The 23,422-nt window shown below is 37.1% G+C and overlaps 1 protein-coding gene across 22 annotated transcripts in view; it reads right to left on the bottom strand.

Annotated features, from left to right (window-relative positions):
* Csnk1g3 (casein kinase 1, gamma 3) overlaps nt 1-23,422 on the bottom strand; it is an 86,990-nt gene that overhangs the window by 45,338 nt on the left and 18,230 nt on the right. For 21 of the 22 annotated variants that reach the window (NM_022855.3, NM_001393750.1, NM_001393749.1 and 18 more), the window contains 3 exons: nt 15,467-15,889; nt 7,293-7,333; nt 3,333-3,402 (listed from right to left, as the gene is read on the bottom strand). In NM_022855.3, the coding sequence (NP_074046.1) occupies nt 3,333-3,402; nt 7,293-7,333; nt 15,467-15,644 (289 nt within the window). In that variant the 5' untranslated portion in view covers nt 15,645-15,889. Of the gene's footprint in view, nt 1-3,332; nt 3,403-7,292; nt 7,334-15,466; nt 15,890-18,939; nt 20,805-23,422 lie in introns of those variants that run through there. The other variant, XM_063277551.1, reaches the window with a different exon arrangement.

Raw genomic sequence — 23,422 nt, 5'->3', positions numbered from 1 at the left:
GGGAAGTCACAAGAAAGTCCCAGATACTAGGGAAGCAAGAGGTTCCCAGGACCAAACAGGAATGACATTAGTAGAAATACCCAACAATGTAGAGACTACCTCCAGTAGATAGACGTGGCCCCCAGTTGAGGGATGGGACCACCCACCCATCTCAAAATTTTTAACCCAGAATTGTTCCTGTTTAAAGGAAACACAGGGACAAAAATAGAACAGAGGAAATGCCATCTAGAGACCACCACCTAGGGATCCATCCTATCTACAGACACCTAATCTAGACACTACTGCTGATGCCAAGAAGCACTTGATGACAGGAACCTGGTATAACTGTCCTGTGAGAGGCTCTGCCAGTACCTAATACGGATGCAGATACCACAGCCAACGATCAGACTGAGCCCAGGGACCACAGTGTTAGAGCTAGGGGAAGGACTGAGGAGCTGAAGGGGACTACAACCCCATAGGAAGAACAACACTATCAACTAACCAGAATCCCCAACCCCCAGGTTCCCAGGGACTAAACCAACCAACCAAAAAGTATACATGGAAGGACCCATGGCTTCAGCTGCATATATAGCAAAGGATGGCCTTATCTGGCATCAATGGGAGAAGAGGCCCTTGGTCCTGTGGAGGCTTGATGCCTCCGCAAAGTGGGATGCTTAAGTGGTAAGGTAGTGCTTAAGTGGTGAGGTAGGAGTGGGTGGGTGTGGAGGAGCACCCTCATAGAGGCAAAGGGGAAGGAGGATAGGATGGGGGATTGCAGAGGGAAGACTGGGAAGGGGGACAACATATGAAATGTAAATAAATAAAATAACCAATAAGAAATACAGATATAAAAATAATAGCCTTCTTAAGTAACAGTAATGGTAAGCTTAAAACAACTAGGAAGTGGCCAGTAGAAAGAGGAAGAATATGCTCAATAACATTAAATAGGATATGAATAAATGCCTTAACAAAGACCATAAAAAAAACAAAGAACTGAATGGAATAATGAAAACAATTCAAGACATAGCAGTAGAATTTGACAAGGAAAGAGAATCACTAAACAAAACCCAAACTGACGTAAAATTGGAAATGAAAAACTCAGGAAGAGAGAGAGTCATATGCTGAAGACGAAAAAAAAAAAAAGTGGATAGCTCGGTCAAAGAAAATAAAAAAAAAAGCTAAATCTAAAAAAAAAGAGAAAGAGACAGAGACAGAGAGACAGAGACAGACAGACTCAGGGACAAAACAGCCAGGAAATCTGGGACACTATGAAAAAGCAAAATCTATAATACTAGGTATAAAGGGAGAGGGAACAAAACCAGGCTAAAGGCACAGGAAATATCTTCAATAAAATTATAGAAGAAAATTCCCCAACCTAAAGAAAGGGCTACCTATCACGAGTAGAAGTATACAGAATATCAAGTAAACCAGGCCAGAAACAAAGCTCCCCGCAATAATAATCCAAACAATAAATGCACAGGATAAATACAGCATGTTAAAGCCTCAAGAGAAGAGACGAAGTCACAGGCAGGCTCCTGAAAATGACAACTGGCTTTTCAATGCAGACTTTGAAGGCCAAATGAGCCTGAACTGATGTTCTCTAAGTTCTGAAAGACCAAACACCAGCCCAGACAACTAAAACAAAAGTATCAATCACTATCAACAGAAAAAGAAAACATTTCACAATTAAAACAAAGGTAAGCAATTCTGCCCACTAACCCACCTCTACAGAAGGCACAGCAGTCTGAAAAGGTTAACTACCCCCAAGATGACACAGAATAAGTAATGCCAGGACAGTTAATCAAGAGGGGTAGAAAAGCCACAACAAAATAAGAAGAACTAATAAATGCTACAATAACTAACTCTAAAATCTCCAAGGAAAATGCACAGTCTAACTAACTTCTGCTTCATCCAAGAAACACATCTTAACATCAAGGATAGACATTATTTCCAGGTAAAGGTGTGGGAAAAAGTATTCTAAGCAAATGATCAAAGAAGCAAACATCTAACAAAATAGACTTAAAAGCAAAAGTTCTCAGAAAAAAATAGGGAAGGATACTGTATAAAAATCTGTAATATACTCCTTAATAGAAATTTTCAAGTTTACTAACATTGCAAGGAATACTAGTGTATGTATGCTCTCAGTGGAAAAAATGCAAACTGCATTATAGGAAATGAACAGCTACCAATTAGAATGTAGATATACTTATAAAGTACACATCAAGAAATTCTATTTTATTAAATATGGGAAACAATAACCCTACTACAGAAAAACTGCTCAAGTAAAATCATTAGAAGAAAAGAAACACATAAAGTAGCCCACTGAAAACCTTCATTGTGAATACAATGCAGCACATAAATAGAAACCTTTACCATAAATATTTTGCCAATGACAAAAGTCTCTATTCCCACTAAGATTTAAGAACTTCATATAAAAATGAGTATTTTACTTGTATTACCTGCTCTTAAGAAGTTACTACAAAGCTGATGGTAAAACTGATTGTATTACAGCTTAGAGGCCACGTCTCAAATCAGTTTCCTAAGGCTGAATGGAGGCAGAGCTGGACTTGCTTACAGGCTACAGGGGAGAACCCAGGAGCCTCTCTCAGGATCTTAGAGCTACAGGCATTCCTTGGTTCACTCACATCACTCCAATCAATGCCCCATGAGCATACCCTTTTCGTGTATGTCAAATTTCTCTGCCTTTCTAGGAAGGACACTCGCATTTTGCATTTAGGGCTTACCCAGATAACATCTAGGATAATCCTGCCAATTCATGTCTGCCATATGTATTAGGTTCCAGGAATGTAGATATATTTATGGAAACATTTTATATCCATCATAACAGCAGTAAATATAAATGGATATTATGTGCACAACTAAATTAATTTTGTTACAACATTCTCTACTCATATGACCATCAGAGTCTTTTTTTCAAAGGTCTATTAAGTAAAACAGTAATCCTTGGCAGAGTTATAAAAATGACTCTCCCTAGGCCAAGAAGGTAGTTCAGCAGTAAAGACATTTGCCACCAAGCCTAACGACCTGAATTCAGCTCCTAACACCAAAGGTGGTGAAGCATATAACCAACTGCAACAAGTCGCCCCCTATCCTTCACAGGTGCACACCATCTGGAGCTGCCATTGCAGGTGTACACCTGCCTCCAGACATGTGTTCCAGGAATACCTGTCTTCTGAAAGAGCAGGAGGTACTCAACCACTGAAGTGTATCTTCAGCCCCGATTTTTAAAAAATGAAGAAACGATTCCATAATCAAATTTGAAATATTATTCTTGAAACTAAAGATTATGATAATTATCTGTTATTACAGATTTTATAATCCATATAACCTACCTCCAGATCCTAACTGCTTATAGAATCTGTATTCCAAATGCAGCTGTGGTGCTCTGGATTTCATGGGCTCCTAGGCAACAATTGAACAAACAAGAGACATCTCGATTAAAAGAAAACTACTAAGTTATAATTCCAAATGTTTAAACATATATACACTCTCACATTTTACTGGGTATCTCTATATCTTGAGGTCTATATAAAATTAACATTGTGTTCAATGTTCAATAAATTTATACCATTTACAAACATATATTTTTTTAAGTAATTAAATTAAAAACATAGTTTTCTGCTACAAAAGATAAGCACAACAAAAAACAAGAGACTAAGGGAAGTAAAAGGATAACAGGAAAACTATGAAGCTGCATTGTGAGGGGAAAGTAGGAACAATACCTTATTAGAGGCCTGGACAATATAGTGAGAAGGCTTAGTGTGCACTGAATGGAAAGAGGGTAACGATCACAACACCCAAATTCAAGAATGAGAAGCCCAAGAATGAAGCTCACTAGAAACTTAGTATCATAAGGATTATTTATAGAAAGCAGTAAGCTTAAAGCTTGAGGCGCAATACAGAGCAATGGTTAAAAACACAGAAATAGAAACCAAACTACACTATGTTTGAAACCTCCACTTCCCACTTCACTGGTTGTGTGACACTTGAAGTTAGCTAAGCTTTCTGTATGCTGTAGTTCCTCATCTGTAAATTAGGCTTAAAAATGTTTATGGTTCCTTTCTTGTTTGCTATATATAGGTGTGTGTTTGTGTATAAAGTATAAAGTAATTAAACTAGCATTTTCCACATAGCACTATAGTATCCATAAATTTTGGTTAACTAAAAAATACAACCTTAAAATGGGAAACAATATCCACTTACATCATTACAACTGAAGCTAAAGATATACCCAATCACTGATATCCTCCAGGTAAAAAGAAAAGGAACTAGTCCTGGCTTAGTTTAGCAATGTCAGCTTGATTCCAGTATTACAACAGCAATAATGTTACCATACCACTATGTAGCTAGTTACATCACCCAAGAATGACATTTTCAGTAGTCATGGTAACCGGTTCATATGTGAGTGGAAATAACGAGATAAGACATTAATCTTGTAAACTGTGGCAGAACTAAACTATCCACTAAGATCTGATTTCAAAATATCAAACAGTGCCTATATTTCACCAAAATATAGAAATGAGGTATGTCTAAAATATATAAACATACCATTTTCAAGTGACTATCTTTATAGTTATGAACAAAATTAGACCTTATCTATTGCGCTGAGATATATAACAAAACATCAAAGCACACAATGGAAATCAGTAAACTAAGGACCAAATGTAAAACATTTTCTGACCTTCCAATAAGTACAAAAAATATGGCTATAGACCACACTTGCCTCAATATAGAAAAGTAAAAATGTTCCCAATTAACCTAAATTATGAGAAATAATTACATTTGGTATGTAATGCTGATCACACCATATAAAAAGAACATGCTGTGTGTGGAGACTCATGCCTGTAACCCTAGCATTTGAAAAGTGGCAGCAATAAGATCCAGAGTTCACTGTCATTTGCAGCTGCACAGCAAACACTAGGCTAGCCTGGGGTATAAGAAACCCTTCCTAAAAAGACAGTCAGATTAAAGGAAGGATTCCCTGTCCCACGTCTCCCAGAAAAGGGCAGAAAAGAGAAATCACAAATAAACTAGAAAAAAGTCCTGTATGTAATATATAAAAAGAGGCTGGAGGGTGACATGGTTTGTATTTACTAAGGCATCAGTGGTAAGGACAGGTCAAACAAGTTCTAAGTCTGAAAATAACAGGACTTAAGGGTCCCACCTGTTGAATTAACTAGACAGGGAGCAGTCAACCTAGCAGTGGCTCTCTCTCACACAGGATATACCGTCTACACATGGAGCTGTTCATAATGGCCACTTCATCACTAGCACAGAACACCACACATCTATCCTGGCACGCTACCTCCAACTCCAACGCCTTTCAAGGTGCTAGAACATGGAAAAAAAGAACAATCCCAAACAAAACCAAAATGCCCATTCAAATAAGTGTACAGTTCCTGGGTGCTGCGTCTCCGTCCTGTGAGTCCGATATACTAGCTTCCCTTGTCTGCTTATATTAGCTCTCCATGGAGCCTTTTAAAATTATTTGATGCAGTGATTCATAACCTGTCAACGTTCTGAGAATAATAGGACATCGATACCAATCCTCCATACTCCCTTTCATTCCCGAAACTTCAAGGACTATACCCTTCCTGAAGAAGGGAGGAACAGAGAACTGAAGATCAGAGGAACGAAGGGGCAATGGCAAATGCTGTGTTCTGAACATGACATGGTTGTGAACTCAGGACAGCTAAGGCTGCCTGCATAGGCCCTAGTCCATCAACATTCCAGCACGAATGAAGGGAAGTGTGCGTGAGGCATTCATTCTCCCTGGCTGAGGAGCTATTGGCAGTCGATGGCTGCTGTAGAAGGGAAAATGAACTTGGGTGGGATGTGAACGAGACCATCTCCAGTGGACAGCCCAACACCACTCCACAAGAATGTTAGCAGCACTAACTGGACTCGGTGAACCTTGTTTTGTTGTTGTTTTTAAACAGACGTGAGATACAAGGGGAACTTATTGGAGGAAGGGAAAGAGGGGAGGGGGAAAACGGATATGATAAGATAGATTGTCTATATTTATAACATGAATAAAGAATAAACTAATATTTTTACAACAAGATGATATTCTAATTTGGGTGCTTGGAGGCTTAATATTAAAAAATGTTATCAAAAGTAAAAATTATTTTCTCAACTTCGACATCTCTAAGAGCTTGATTATATTAAAGGACTCATGACTGAGTGCCATAAATCCAATTTAAAACAGTGATAATCTTTAAAGTCAGAGACTAGACCTTAAAAGAATTCATTTGGATGAGCCCAGTGTCGGTCCCACATGTCTCGGTGATGCCACAGCCTGACTGCCTGTCTTCATTTCGATGAAAGGACAGGAAACAGCACACTTCAAGCAGCAGGGACTTTCCACTGCTGTTCAAAGGCTTGTTTTATTTTTTTATTTTTTTAAATTTCCTCCCACTGCCTCTTCCTCTAGCAGTCTGACTCACATCACCGTAATAACAGAGGTCACACTGTCAGAGACAAGGGTGACAAGGGTGAGGAGAATGAGAACACCAAGTCAATCTGGATCTTAGGGAAACTTGACTGACAACCAGAATAAGAATATACGCCTTATAAAAACTGTTTCTAGCAGCACATAGGAGCACACGCCATTAAATCCCCAGCACTTTATGAGAAGCGAGTGGATCTCTGTGAGTTCAAGGGCAGCCTGGTTTACAGAGTGAATTCTAGAACACCCAGCTCTAAATAGGCTCTGTCTGAGTGAGTGGGGTGAGTGGGTGGTTGGGTGGGTGGGTGGGTGAATGAGTGAACAAATGAACAAAAACAGTTCCAGGATATAAATACTTCCAAAAAGATCTAATTTGTGCCTGTCACGCTGAGCACACAAAACTGTGGAATGCTCCCGAGACAGTCAGTTCTCACGGGCTTTTGAATCCCTAAAAAAAATCAATCAACAACCAACTTTACCAGATTTATAAACACTGAAGATAGTTGGCACCCAAGTGTGTTCAAATACAATCCTGAATGCTAAAGGCATGTTTATCTTGTCTAATCAGAAAGAGAAATTTTGCTTTTATCCACTTTAAAAACACTGCCCAACAACAAAATTTCACCTCCATTATGCTGCCAAAGTAAAGACAGTTTTCATCACAGAGAGAGCACTGACACTCTACACAACACATGCTTCAGCAATGATGTCAGGGCCATTGTTACAAAAGCCTACTCATGCATTTTTTCTTTTGAATGAACATCCAAGTTATAAATATAAAGATGAAAAATTAATAAGCCAATAATTAAAAGAAATAATTGTAAAATAATTAGTATGAACTTACCAGTTTAATCGCCACATATTCATTTGTATATAAATTTTTCCCTTGAAAAAGGAAGAAATATGTCAGATTCTGCTAATACTTTCCAAATTTAACTTACATAACTGTTACAACATGTAGTCTGCTTAAAATTATAAAGTATATAAGACATTAAATAAAGCAAAACCCTTTACTTCCAACTCTAACAAGAAAATTGCTAAATTTGCTATCAATTCAATAATGCATTTAATGTTTTACTTAGATTCCACGTAGAAACTGGTACTAATAACCATGTTATACAATTATAAAGAAAATATTATGACTTTGTTATAATGCTGTGTGCAACTTAGAAAGTAATCAATATTCAAGTAGTGAATACATTTTAAGGCAGAACACATATATAAAATAAGAATATAAAACTCCTAGTCTATCCATTTCCTTTTAAACCATTAAAGAATATTGTCTTAAGCTATATTTAATCTAACATATATCAGATATATAAGAATCTGAACTATGTTTAAAATATAATTAACTAAGAAAACTAACCGAGCTGGGCAGTGGTGGCGCACACCTTTAGTCCAGCACACAGGAAGCAGAGCAGAGTGGATCTCTGCTTTGGAGGCCAGCCTGGTCTACAGGGCTACTTCCCGGACAGCCAGGCTACACAAGAAAACCTGACTCAAAAATAACATAAAATAAAATGGAACCACAACTCATTAACTACTTTGAGAAAACTTACAATCAAACTAATTCCAACTAGTTAGAGTTAAATATAAGAAATGAAACAAAACAATAGTTATCATCTTACTATATAGAGACCTTTCCAGGGATAAAAAACCATGAATAGAAGGTTTATACATATTTGGTTTCATGAAATACTTCTAAATACTGAAAATTATGTTAAACACGAAGGCACTTAAATAACAAATCAGAACACAGGTTAACATCACTAACATGCAAAGAATTTAAATAAACTAATTATCTCTGTGTTGGCCTAAGCCAAGGAAATTCCAAAGGTCAGAATCTGCAGCTCCAGAAGAACACTATGGAGAATGAGAGCTAATAAGGATAGAAGGCAATCTGAAATATAGATTAGCATGATGTATTTTTATAAATACATCAAAAAATGAAATAAAACTAGCACATGTTTCTTAATTTCTAGTATTTTTTAATTAGCAAGAAATGGCTTTTGTACTCAACATAGGATGACTGTTTTTAAAATGAGAAAGAGACTCTGGTTACAAAGAGTACTAAAAACAGAACAGGCAGTTTATCAAGTTTCATGCATCGCGTTTTCCTGCACAGCACCCCTTAACTTTCCACACAGTCCTACCTTCAGCCTCAGATGTGCCGCCATCTTTATAGAGCAGAAGAGTCATATAAATACTCTAAATACTGTCCTTATTGCATAAAAGTGTATAAAAGTGGGAGTCATTCATATTAATGCCTAGTAGCATAGGGCTCATGGACTCGTCATATTTGAAGGAGTTAACACAACAGAAATACTTAATGTCACAAATCAAGTTCTATTCTGAAACTCACTAAACAAACATCCCCAGTTTTCACACTTCAGAGAATATTTTGTATTTAAGTCATTGGTTTAGCATCTAGAAATGTTTTCATGCACATTTTTAACTCATCATATATGAGACTAGGTGTCTTCCAGTAAACCTAAGTGAAGAGTGTTACTAACATTGAAGACTGGATTTTAAGGGACTGGTATCTAATTCACAACTGCGTTTAAAGATGGAAAGATATGTATTTCCTCAAAGCATTATGACCTCTACACAACTATTTTTATATAATTTTTAATCTAAACGATGTTCAGGAAAAATTCAAAAGACAAGTAGTTAAATACAGATCCTACAGAAACAAAACATAGCAACATTTTTGTTGGCTTTAATCTTTTATTTCAAAAAAAGAAAAGTAACAAACAAAAGAAGTTGAATCCTAAAAAGCATCATCTTTATTACCATATTAAATAACAGGCTGAACTGTGGAGATTACAGTCATAAACATGAACACAGAATAAATAATATACAGTCTTGTCTCTGAAGAAGAGCCACAGTGCTACGGTTAGAGTTTTAATCAGTGTGTGTTGAACACAAAAGTGAGGGAGATGGAGGGGATACACAGATCCCACTAATGGACAGGGGTTAGTTCGCTGATCTCTTAATCTATATCAAGTGGCGTGTCCAATTCAGTTTTCTGCTATATTGAACTTGAAGAGGTTTTACCAACATTGAGGAATAGGAGTTATTAGAGAAAACTATGACCTCCAGATGTTACATGTATGTGTCTAGCAGGAACTAGCAGCTGTCCACCAATATTAACTCTATATTTAAAAATAGTTATCCAGCTATAAACTACATTTTCCAGGCATTTTCAGCTTAAGGTAGCCAAGTGACTAACTTCACACCAATGGCCGTGAAGTATGACACCTCCAATTTCCAGGAACAGACTATGTTCCTGATTCTTCTTCCTTCTGTTTGGCTAACTGGGAAAGGAGTAACAGTGAAATCACCCTGCAGACACTACAGTCCACACACTGAAGATGCAGAGGCATCTTGAGCGCTCTCCCTCTGTGTTATGTGGAAAAAAATGAATTTGATTAAAACTACTGTATTTAGGGATTTTTAAATTTGTTGCCATAGCATCATTATCGATGTTTAATTTGTTTTATTTATTTTTGTGTTTATTTATTGGGGGAGGGGGTTGGCAGGGCATGCATATGCCCATAGAGTACATGTAGTAGACAGTGGATAACTTGAAGAAGTCAGTCTCACTTGTCATCCTAAAGGATAAAGGATTAAACTTGTCATACTTGGCGACAACTGTCCTTGTGCACAAAGCCGTCTTATCATCCCCACTATCTACTCTTTATTTTTACATTTTCAAGTGTTTTTGAAGAAAAAATTTCAATAACATGAGTTTACTGAAACCTTTATGTCATGAAGATAACATTGTAATTTCACATACAAACATCCAAATAAGGAGTTTGTAAGGAACAAGAACAGTGGAGAAAACGAATGAGAAAAGCTATAGGAACTCCTGTGATAAACTCAATTGTGTCAAAGGGCACAGCATCTTATTTTAGATAAACTAATTCATAAAGTAATATATAATACCCTTGTTCTGAGTTTGTGGGTTTGTTTTGTTTTCAGTGTAATTACTGTTATATTCACAAGTCTGAAGGGTTACACAGAATGTTCTAGAGCAGTGGCTCTCAACCTGTGGGGTCATGATCCCTTTGGGTACAGAACCACCCTTTCACAGGGATCACCTAATGGGATATTTGCATTATGATTTTTTATTTACATTATGATTCATATTTACATTATGATTCATAACAGAACCAAAAATAGGGTTAAGGAGTTGTAATGAAAATAGTTTTATGGTTGGAGTCACACAACATGAGGAACTGTATTAAAGGGTTGCGGCATCAAGAAGTTTGAGAGCCATTGCCATAGAGGGTTGTAAAAGTACTCTGTTTGGGTTAGGTGGCACAAGACAAGAGCACAAGGAAAGTTTAAGCAAAGGCCTTATTAGAGTTTTAAGGAGAGGGGATGGGTGAAATAAACAGATTAGGACTATTATATCTCCACGGTTCCACTGAGCTTTGGGTAGAGGGTTGTCTCTAACAGCATTGCACAGAATGACTCCTGGGTGTACAGAGGATAAAGACAGTAAGACATAAAGCTGGGGATTGGATAATCCTCATACCCAAGGCATGCTCCTAACTACGTCTCTAGTGATTGCTCTTCCCCAAACAAAATGGTGTTTTAAAGGAGATATCCAAAGAAGACTTCTGGGTACTCCAGAGGACTGGGTTCAATTCCCAGGAACCAAATGGCAGCTCACAATCATCTGTATCTCCAGTCCAGGGGATCTAACACTTTCTTCTGGCCTCCAGGGCACTGCACCTACATGATGCACAGACATCCATACAAGCAAAACACCCACACAAAATAAAGGGGAAGAAGCCTCATCACTAAAACTTGGTGAGAGAGAGTCAAGATATTGAACAGTAAGTTCTTTTCCTATAAGAGACAAGACTCTCACCAGACAATGAGGCTGTAGACACTGATGTAGACATCAGGCTATCTTCTGACCTTCCCCTATACAGCAACAACTAGAGTCTGCTACAGCCAGAGGGATCTGAGGCACTTCACCTTTCAATTTAGCCCAGTTCACACCATAATTACTGCTAGCATTAACATGAGCCAGAGAAGCTATAATGAGCCAGACTGGCTGAAGTACTGAAATTAAGTACTGTTGAATATGACCCCGCCAACCCTCAGGGCTCAGAGAATATGGAGGAAAAAGGGACAGAATGAGTTCTATGACATGCTGTCTTCTGGGCATGACTCATGATCTCGCAGCAACTGAACAATATGGAGCCCATCAACATGGCTCAGGTGGAGGTGCCACCCCTAGCTGAGGAACTGCTGGCACTTGTGAGGGTGAGGGAAAGCACTGTGCTAGATGAGCTGTGTCCACTGGCTGGTTAGTGCCCATGCTCTACGAAGTAACTCCACACCCAGGGCAGGCAGCTCTATTCAATACGATCCTTCTCTAAAAATAAAACATGAGCGTAGACAGGACACTGTTGGGAAGGAGAGTCCAGAGGCACTTGGGAAGGGGATAGGAGGTGGGAAGCTCAGAATACATTTACATATATGCATGGAATTGCTAAAGTTTTAAAAATATTTTTAAAGATGTTCAAAGACCATAATATATAAAAAATATCTTCAGTATACAATATAGTCCTATTATTTTGACTAGCTATGTCTGATGTCACTTAGTATGTGTCAAAAACAGTTCTAGGGATTCTGAATTAGTGTTTAAACTTGAAATATATCTACCAACAGTTTAAAAAGGCAACATTTACTGCCAATTCATAAAGATAAAGGAAAACAACAGATCAGCATATCATTTAAAATAAAAATGTGACGTACTGATTTACATAAAATTTAAATTTGATGTTTACCAGTTTGTTTGGCTTTTAACCTCAATTTTTTTTAAACCTAATAACATGTAAGAACAGTTTCCTGCACTGTGTCTCTTTTGGGCAACTAACTAGGCATGAGATGGGAGTGGGGGTATCTTTCAGTTGTATGTAAAGTTGCAACAATAAGGTATCAAAGAAGTCTGAAGTATTTAATACCCTACAATATAAGAAACAATGTTTTACAACAAACAAAACTGTCTAGCTCTGGGCATCTTTGTGGAAAATAAACACCTTTGTTAAAAAGCGCTTACCTATAAAAGGTAAAGCTCGTATTCTTTCTTAATCAGATACACACACACACACACACACACACACACACACACACACACACACACTAACTAGTATAGAAAATCAAATGTTCAGGATGTTTTTATTAATGTGGCCTTAATAAAAGTATTTCACGCAGTCCACGCAGAGCAGGAGAGCGCCCAGCAGTAAGAACACTGCTGCTCTTCCACGGCACCTGGGTTACCAGCACCCATACGGCAGCTCACAACCATCTGTAACTCTGGGCCCAGTGGGTCTAAACCCCGCTTCTAGCCTCTGCAAGTACTGCACCCACATATGGATTCACATATACATGCAGGAAAAATACCCACACATTAAAAAAAAAAAAAGTTAATAAAAAAATTTTTACAGAATCTATACCAACCAAAAAGAAAAAAATGCTTATAACTTTCTTCTAAACAAAGAAACCATGGAGGGCTTTGAAAAGACAGTAATAAATTGCCCTCTTGGTGTTCTATGAATAAGAAAACTTAAAATGACTAATTTAGCTCTGTATGTTTATTTATATGGCTATATATGTAAAATACTTAAATATCCATAAGACAATTACATCTAGGGTAGAGAGGATATATATTTCTTTGTAGTATCCTGGAGAGGGGAAAGAAGCATGAAGCTCAGGAAGCAAATGATCTTCTTGGGTCCCTCCCCAAGGCTAAGTTTATGGAGCCAATAAATAGCTGCTTAGGGAAAAGACTCTCCCACCCACAAGGCAAGAGAGGAGGACACTACCCTGACCATTCGGGCTGCCTAAGTCAGGCAGAGCTCTCCAGAAATGCAACTTCTCCTCAGCTGGTACCCAGGTATGGTGGGTTCTTCAGTAATGCGGCTGCCTTTGAGTAGTCTCAAACCCAGACTACTGAAATTAACTCCAATAAACTCATTGATTCAACAAGCTCGATTTTGGTATAATTGATTTCATACAAATCTTTGCAGGAAAAGACTCATGTGTTAATAGTATATAACTTGACTTTTAAGATATAAAAAGATAAAAAAAAAAAAGATATAAAAAGATTATATATTTAAATAAAAGTATCACACACATATACAACACATTTAGATTCTACATAATCATTTGATTGGATAAAATCAAAGATACTAAGCAGGCACACTGTTTTTATTTTTGCTCATTCACAAAACAGAGAAAGGAATGCTCCACAATACATAAGTGTAATTTTAGTATACAGCTCATGAGACAGTGTCTCACACTGTTCTGGTTAAGTTGGGCTACTAGAGTTGTTCTGTGTGAACACACACACACACACACACACACACACAGACTGTATATTATAAAAATAGTTATTTCTGTTAATCGTTTATAGTATACTTTTAAATGTATTATTTCCAATAACCTAGAAAAATAATTCATAAGTATCTTTCAGTATCTGATCAATGTTAGGAATTGGATAGATGATCTCAAACCTTAACAAAAAGTAAATAATCTAATTTCTCTAACTCCTAAGTAAGAAAAAACTTAGAAAATTCAAATTAATTCACAATCTTTCAAAATAACCCATAAAATATTTGCCCTTCCAAATATTCTAGTCTTTACTAAATGCAAAAGAATCTGCCAACCACATCATATTATAGCTATGTACAAAGAATGTCACTAGCTTATTAGGTTGCTTCTTCATTCATTCATATTTAATGTACATTAGCAACACAAACCAAACGAAATAGAAGACACTAACTACAAATTAGTGTGTTTTACAAGAAGAGACAGCTCAGTAGAAACATACAAATTGCATTATTTTCAACAACAGGTAGAACTCAATAACTGTAAAGCCATATTTTTTTTCACCTCAAGTTCAGTCTTGGTGGTCCAAAGAGAGCCCTAAATGTACCTATACCTAAGTACTGATTCCTGTGTGCCTACACCACATTCCTTGTTTCTTTTCAATGGAGACAGCTGCTCTAAGGCACTGGGAATAAGACTGATATCTCATATCTAAATATGTCACTGGACTGCTCTGTGGCATCTGGCAAGTCTTCCTTTAGGTTCCTGAAGTGGACAGTGAGAGCTTCAGTGAGCCCAGCATTTCCCAATGATAGCATGAGTAGATGCTCTAGGATGCCTGTTAAAGAAATGATCCTGAACCTTACCACAGACACAGTGGGGTAAAGGAAGAAAAAGGAGAATGGTACAGAGAAACACAGAATTGTAACAATGTAAATGTCATTAATTTTTCATAGTCGATAACTTGACTTTAAGCTACATGACTCTAAAGTGATCTGTTACCAAATGTTTCGAAATATGAAAATGGAACCTAATTATTCCCACAAAATGTACTATAAAACAAAAGACTTACTGAAAGCTATGGCCGTTTTAAAATTTTTACTTATTCATTTTTATGTGTATGGGCTTTTGCCTGCATACATACATATATACATACATACATACATACATACATACATACATACATACATACACACACTACACACAAACATATATACATATATCTGTGCCCTATGTACTTGAGCCTGCTACTCAAGGTCAAAAGAAGGCAAAGATCTCCTTGAACTAGAGTTGCAAGTGGTTCTGCGTTGCCATGTGGATACTGGGATCAAACAACGTGGGTGCTCTGGAAGAATAGCCAGTGCTCTGGGCCACTGAGTCACCTCTCCAGCCCCTGCTTGGTGTTTTAAATTTACTTTTCTTGATTTATCAAATTCTTAAGAATTACTCTCAAACAGTCACATACTTGGGAATTCCTTACAAATGAAAGCACAAATAAGAAAGTTTCAATACCTGTATTCTTTTTAACTAGCATTTTGAGGAATAGTGATCAATTAAAGCCCATAACTGTATACTTAACTTATAACTAAAGCAAGAAAGTACTTTTACAAGTGTATTCATTTCTAAACTGTTCTTCACACAATGGAATAAACAAAACAATCTTACCTAATCGTAATTCTCCAAAATTGCCACATCCAATTTTTTTCCCAACTCTAAAGTTAGGTCCAACCATTAAAACTCCAGATGAAGAAGACCCAGTTCCTCGAGTGCTGTGCCCTGACCGACCACTGGGCCGTGCCATTCTGTCATCTGATTTGTCCTTGTCTTTCTTTTTATTATCCATATCAAGTTTGCGGTACTCCACTTTGAATTCTTTAATCGAGACAAGCACGATGAAATGGGGTACTGTAGAGCAGGTGCATCCCTAGGCAGCAGTTCCCTATGAGCAACGCTAGCATCCAAACTCCAGCAGACAGGCAGGCAACTGACGCGTGTTCATCCCATCCGTACAACCTCTCAGTTATGTTCTCAACAAGGTATGCCTTTACAATTATCTTCTCGGTGATATAAGCTGGTGCCGATAGAGAGCTATAACATGAAAAGAGAACACTGTTAACAAAGGCAGCAGGTATATTTAGGAAATTAAATGACAAAGGCTTAGGTTATTTGTTGAGGCCAGTGAAATCAAAGCACAGTAGACTCTTACATCAACCATTACTTTTTATGTCTGTACTTTAGTACCAAACATTACAAAAGTTTAACCTTTAAAAAAAGTACATTTGTGTATAGATGTTTATATGACTATGATAATGTGGGTGCATGCGTATATAAAGGTCAGAGGTAGAAAATCAGGTGTTTCATCAGTTTTTGGTGTTAATCAAAATTGATTTATAATCAAAATCAGCTTATAAAAGAGTTTCTTTTGGTCACGGTGGTGAAGAAGGAAAGACAACAGGCGTCTTGAGCAGGAGGCTTCAAGATTATATCTTTTTTACAATTGGTTATTTTATGTATTTATATTTCAAATGATCCCCCCTTCTCATCTTCCCCTCTTCAAGCCCACAAACCCATCCCCCAACCCCACTTCTATGAGGGTGCTCTCCCACCCACCCACCCAACCCCTCACCGCCCTAGCATTCCCGTACACTGGGTCATCGAGCTACCAGAGAGATTACATCTTAACCACAAATAAACAGAGAAAGCAAACTGCAAGTGGGGAAAGACTATAAACTCTAAGCCTTGCCCTAGTGGCACACTTCCTCCACCAAGACTAGACCTTCAAAAGATTCTGGAACCTTCCCAATAGTACCACCATTTGGGGACCAAGAGTTCAAGTAGCCAAGTGCCTATGGGGTATGTTCTTACTTAAATTTTTGGGTTTTTTTTTTTTTTTTGAGATAGTGTCTCTTAATAAACCAGTGCTCACAAATTTGCTGGGCTAGAAGGACAACAAGCTCCAAGGATGCCTTCACCCTGCCCCTTCCAGTGACAGGGCTACATGTAGAGGCACACGTCATGCCCAGCTTTGACATGAGTGCTGGGATCCACACACAGGTCCACCCCCTCCCCCGCCCATACAGGAGGTGCTGTGCCACCTGAGGCATCTCCCTCTCTACCCCCCAAACACAAAACCTAAAACTCAGGGATCTAGCTGTTCTAACATAACAAAGGAGAATAAAGTAAAGTGTTCATAAGACAATACACACTGACTAACTAGCCTAGACATTACAATTTAAAAATTACCTCAATTAAAAAGAAAAGGATTGGGGTTGGGGATTTAGCTCAGTGGTAGAGCGCTTGCCTAGGAAGCGCAAGGCCCTGGGTTCAGTCCCCAGCTCCGAAAAAGAAGAACCAAAAAAAAAAAAAGAAAAGAAAAGAAAAGAAAAGGATTACTCAGTCTGGGAAATCAATCTAAATCTCCAATTTAAAAGCAGAAAAATAGGACATGTTTTGAAATTTTTAAATCTTAAAGAATTTTCTTCGCTATTGTATATTTAATTTTTAGACTTGTTCTCCCTTTGTCTTCATTTACTCAGATATTTATTATTCTTTATATAGAGGAAAGAGTCACAGAACTGGTAATATAAGAACACAGCATTCCTATGTCCCAAGGAAAAAAATGTTTTATGTAACACTCGAACTAAGTCTTTAGTAATTTCACAAAACTAAGAAATATTGGAGAAGATAGGTATTAAAATTTTTTCTAGAGACAGGGTCTTATTATATATCACAGCCAGTCTCAACCTTGGAATCTTCCTGACTCAGACTCCCATGTTATAAGATTATAGCCATATACCACCATGCCCCATGAATATACATGTATTGAATATATTGTAATATACAGATGAAAACTCTAAAAGCATTTTGAAAAAGTTGGAGACTTTGAAAAGAGTAATCACACATTTCCTTTAGAAATCTATGTGTGTTCTGTGGCTAGTCTATCAGCTGTTATTAGGTGAACTCCTACTTTCATCTAAACAACCCATTCTCTTCAGTAACAGATTCAAACTAGGTTGTGGTGACACATGCATCAGTGCCCTGAGTGGGCTACAGAAACAAGGAAGGAAGAACAGAACACCTCAAAATGTAGCTTTTGTAAAGATCAACACAATGCCAAGCAACATGTCAGTTTGTTTTCTAGACAAACTGTCCCTAGAGCCGGTATGAAAATGCACAATTTAGAAAAACAATCTCAAACCACAAAAACAAAATTAAATCAACAGCACCTAATTTCAAGGCTTACTAGAGAGCTGCAGTAAGCAAAACAATATGAAACTACTACAGAACAGGCAAATGAACAGCCGAGCACAAAACAGGACCACACCGATGCGCAGCTGACTTTCCACCAAGACACCAAGTCAATTCAACCAGTGGCATGGGTAACAACTGTACACCCATGTGAGAAAAAGATGAAACCTGCTTCAACACATGAAAGAATGATTTGTAATGAATCGTCCAAACACGAATATTAGAATCATAAAGGAAAATAGGTTTGTTTCTAAGCTTGCAGTATACAAAGAAAAATAAAAACTTAAAAATTAGAACTGGGGTTGGGGATTTAGCTCAGTGGTAGAGCGCTTGCCTAGCAAGCGCAAGGCCCTGGGTTCGGTCCCCAGCTCCGAAATAAAGAACAAAAAAAAAAAATTAGAACTGAACAGAAACACCAAATATTAAGGGAAATTATTTCACATACTTATGAATATGCATTAATATACAACAATTAAAATAAATTTTATCTTTTATGTAAAAAAATTGGAATATAGGCAAATAACCAATACAGGTATGAAATCTTGTTTAACATCATACTTATCATGGGAATACAAAATATAACCAAAAACATACCATTTCATCTCATAAATAAGCAAAACTGAAAGTCTACCAGTAGCAATGCTAATAGAAATTAAGAACAAGTAGATCTGTCATTAACTGCTGGTGTACATATAGAATAGTATGGCAATGGAAACAAGTTTGGCAGATTTTCATGAAGTAAAATAAAATGTACATTTATTCTGACCTCCTACCAATAAAACAGTGTACTTAGAAAGATCTGTCACCCATTTTCATTGTAGCCTTATTTATAATAACCAAACCTGGACATAAAGTATTCAACAGAAGGATAAACAAAATGGTGTACTAACATCATAGGATACTATTTGAATCAGGAGTAGGTGGAAAGACTTCAGGCACAACTGAGTTCTGGTCTTTGAAATCCTAGAAGCAACAGAACTAAGCTGTGGAAACAGAAATCAGAGCAGTGTTTTACTAAGAGGAAGGGTGCTTCGCTGGAAAATAGCACAGAAGCATGGGTCCAATACCTTTCTTATCAGGAGTTACAGGCAGCGATCTACATCTTTGCCAATGCAGAAAACTACACTTAAACTGCACATTGTGTTATACGTGCCTTGTACCTCAAAATGTACTTTTAAAATAATAGCTGGGCTGATAAGATAGCTGAGAGGGTAAAGGCACTGTGTTCCAACTCCCACAAACTATCCTCTGACCTCCACACATGCACATGTGTATACACGGAAATATATATAACTAAAAATAAACAATGTTTACTCACATAATAAAAATTTAGCACAGTATCTCAAAATATAACATATCCTCCATATTTTTACATAAAGCTAACCTTAAAATGCAGCTATTTTAAATAATTAATGAACATAGCAATATTTTTAAAACATTTTAAAAAATTCCTTCTCTGCTTTTTTCCATTAGAAGAAAATTATTTTCTTTTGGTAAATTTTTGTACATTAAATATATAGCTTTTCACTTATATGTAAATAGTGAGATATCCAAAAGCATATTCTAAATTTAAGGCTCCACAATTGAAGTAAAAATGTTCACAGATACTCATATACTTCTCATTCCTCAGTCTATTTGCCCTTCCCAGTCTCCTGGCTGTGCTTCTTTTGGGTAAAGCCTGTGGATGCATATTTGTGTACAGAAATACCAGTAGACTGCTGTCTGTGTAAAAGGTGCATAAGAAGCACACATTTCCACAACAGACTAGAAAATAAAAGAGTACCATTCAATTTAAGAGTGTTTACCTCTCCCTTCCACAGCCTTCCGTCCTACATGAAACCTAGAACGGGGGGTGTATATAGAGCACTGATGGAGGAGGAACTGGGGGTGTACACAGAGCACTGATGTAGGAGGAGAGCCAAGACGCAGCCCTAAACTCCTTCCCTGGTACAGGACCCTGATCCAAGGCTCACACCTGAAACTGGGAAATCAGTAGAGAAGTAGGAAGTAATGGATTAGCTTAAAATAGAGCCCAGCAAATGAACAAGCTTTTTTAATAGTTAAAAATGAGTCCAATCTCAAAACTGAACTTTCTGATTGATAAAAAACAAAGCAATGGAAACAGAACATAATGGTGATCACTAAGAAACTAAGGCATGTCCTATTTTACTACATTTAGTTCAGAATATGTAAGAAACTATTAAAACTTGAAATATAGAATTCTTTTAAAACTATTTTTAGAAATTAAAATAGTTTAAAACTAAGAATCTCAGGTATAGGGGAAAGAGAGACAGCTCACTGAGTACAAGCACTATCCTGAGGTTTGGATTCCGCAGAACCTACGTAAAAAACAGTCACTATTGTTTGTAATCCAGGCACAGGCCCTTGTAGACAAAAGGGAGGCACAGACAGGAGTCTCCAGAAATTCCAGAATGCCAACTAGCCTTGTTTACACCAAGGAAAGGAGACCCTGTCTTGAACAAAGTAGAATGGCAAGGAGTCAACACAGGAAGGTGGACCTCTGCCCTATACACAGATACCACGACCACATGCTGCTAACACCATACACATACACACATACATACACAAAATCTCCAGTAGAACCCTGGAGATTTGTATGAGATGGCACATGCCTGTAATCCTAATACTTAGGAGACTAAGAAAGATTGCCAAGTTCTAGGCCAGGCCTAAATAGTGGTAGAACTTTCTCTATGAGAGCACTCGTGAAGTATTAGTATTTGATAATACAGTTTCTTACGTGTAACTTTTTATGATCCCCGAACTTTTAACATCATGCTTGAAGCTAGGTCAGTTATATATATTACACATTGATAAATGAAGTTTTCTATAATACTTCTAGTTGATAAGCTTTATTTATATACAGAACTCTTAAGAGCTTTATAAGGAAAACCTAATCTCCTCTTTTACAAATATAAACTGACAATCAATGATCACTAGACATCTAAGGAAATCTAATATGAAAATTGCTCTTTCTACCAAAGGTGGGTGGGAGCAAACTATTAGTAAATTATTTAATCAATAAAAGAGAACTTTAAAATCAACAAAATTAAAAGCAATCAGTCTTCTCTCCTTGGAGCCTCTAGAAGACACAGTAACACACAGAGTATAAACTGATGCTAGAGTAAAGGGGAGTGTAAAACACAGAGGAGGGAACAAAGAAACTAATAAAGAAAGCGAAACTACAGTTTTTCAAAGGAATAAAAAGCAAAATTCAAAAGCAATAATAACAAAGTCCAATGTCTCCTGCTTCTAGCTAACAATGACTACTAACAGGAAGGGCAGAGAGAACAAAGAAAAAGAAACACTGGATGGCTCACAACCTCTGCACTCAGGAAACTGAACAGAGGAATTGCCATGAGTTTGAGCCCAGCCTGTTCTCAATCTTCCTAATGCTGTGACTACAGCTCCTTATGTTGTGGTGATCCCCAACCATAAAATTATTTTCATTAATACTTCATAACTAACTGGATTTTAATGTAAATATTTTTGGACAGAAGTTTAACAAATAGGTTACCAAATAGGGAGGGGAGGGGAGGGGAGGAGAGGGAAGAGGAGGGGAAGGGGAGGAGAGGGGAGGCAAAAGGAAAGAGGGCAGAGAGGGGAATGAAGAGGAAGAGGGAAGGGGAGGAGGGGAAGGAAGGGGAAAGGGAGGGGAAGGGAAAGGAAGGGGAAAGGAGTTGGTGGAAAGGGAAGGGAATCAAAGAAATGCTTATTAGGGGAAAAGTAAATCTAGCAAACTACATGGGTTCAAAGTTAGACTAAAAGAGTACAAGCCTAGGTCATTGATTTTCAACCTTCAGAATTAATATTGCAATAAAATAAAATAATGTATGGAGCCTAACCATGTTAAAATTAGAGCAAAATTAATGCAAGTTTGGTTATTAATTAGGCACAAATAAAATAAAAGAAAGCACAGAAATAAGAATTTCTGTTTTTTGCAGTCTTGAGTGAAAGGGTAAGGTACAAGTTCACCAGGAGAAGGATGAAGTAAAGACTACAGAGTAGTAGGAAGCCAGAGTAGATGTGCTGAAACCTCACTCTTAGTGAATAATTCAAAAACAGCACAAAACCTGACAGTGGAAGAGCTGAAGACTTCTTAATCTGAAATGCAGACCCCTTCCGCCAGCATTTTTCTGACAAAAGAATCCAGTTTTCAAATGATGGTGTGATATTTAGAAAGTAAACAAGGTATATTTTTGTTGGGAGTATAGCTCCAAGGCCCTGAGCCCCAACCTTAGCACCTGAAAACAAATAAGTAAACCTCAAAAGCAATCTACCCTGAAAACTAAGTAGCATCGGTGCTTTAAAATCCAACTATGCTTTTTAAAAATGTCTAGAACATCTCAATAGGCACACTATAAAAGGCCTAAAAATATTTGCTAAGAAAATGAGAAAAAACATTACATACTATTCAGTCTAGCACCCACACAAAATGAATTTATTTCTGCATTTTCTAGTAGTCAAACAAAAAGCACAAATATGACTAGATGTGATTCAGTGTGTCTAATTACATTCCAGTTGCTTAAAAAGAAAAAGATCAGCTAAGAAAAGAACTGTAGTGCTGAAGCTGTGCATGCAGATGCAATCTAGAGTGAAACAATCTGTTAGAGACAGTCAAGTCGAAGGATACAAGAAAGACAGCTAACAAGATCTCAAAGATGGCATTGCAACTACTAGGGGTGCCACAGAAATACGCTGCCCTGTTCACAATGTTTCATAACACAAAATACTTATAATGCTCGAGGACGTTGCAATTTTTATAACATGTTTTTTCTTTAACTAAAATCTTAATCCTTCTACTAAGTAGAAATAATAAACATAGCTATCTATCTATGTGTATAAGAGGCTAAAAGATATATATGTTAAAGAAAGAGAGTAAGTCGACTTTAAAATTGTTTCTAAAAAGGAGCAAATATGAATAATCAATTGCCTTATTTTCATGAACATCTTCAATTTTGATACAGTAACATCCACTAATACAAGAGCTTCTAGATTTGGAGAGCATTGGCATAGCCTGACTAGACATATAGGGACTGGTATTCTCTAATTTGACAATCACTGATAAATCATCATGGTTTAATCATTTAAGACCGTTCACCAGAAGGCTAACCTCTTTAAGGACACAACTAGATAAAAAAGAGACACAGTCTGTGTCTGTGCAGTTGTGTTCTGCTTCATATGCTAACCAAATCAACATCAATGAGTTTTAGAATTTAAAAATAATTTATTTATTATACTAACTCTCAAATTACTATTGTAACAAAAGAAAAAGAATTATTTCACACAACTCTAATAAATATTATAATGCTTATAAGTACAAAGTTATAACATATAAAAACATCAAATTGTACA

Source organism: Rattus norvegicus, chromosome 18 (assembly GCF_036323735.1).
Source record: "Rattus norvegicus strain BN/NHsdMcwi chromosome 18, GRCr8, whole genome shotgun sequence".
Taxonomy (NCBI): domain Eukaryota; kingdom Metazoa; phylum Chordata; class Mammalia; order Rodentia; family Muridae; genus Rattus; species Rattus norvegicus.
Note: the sequence above shows the minus strand (reverse complement) of the source record. Positions and strands in the feature narration are given on the sequence as shown.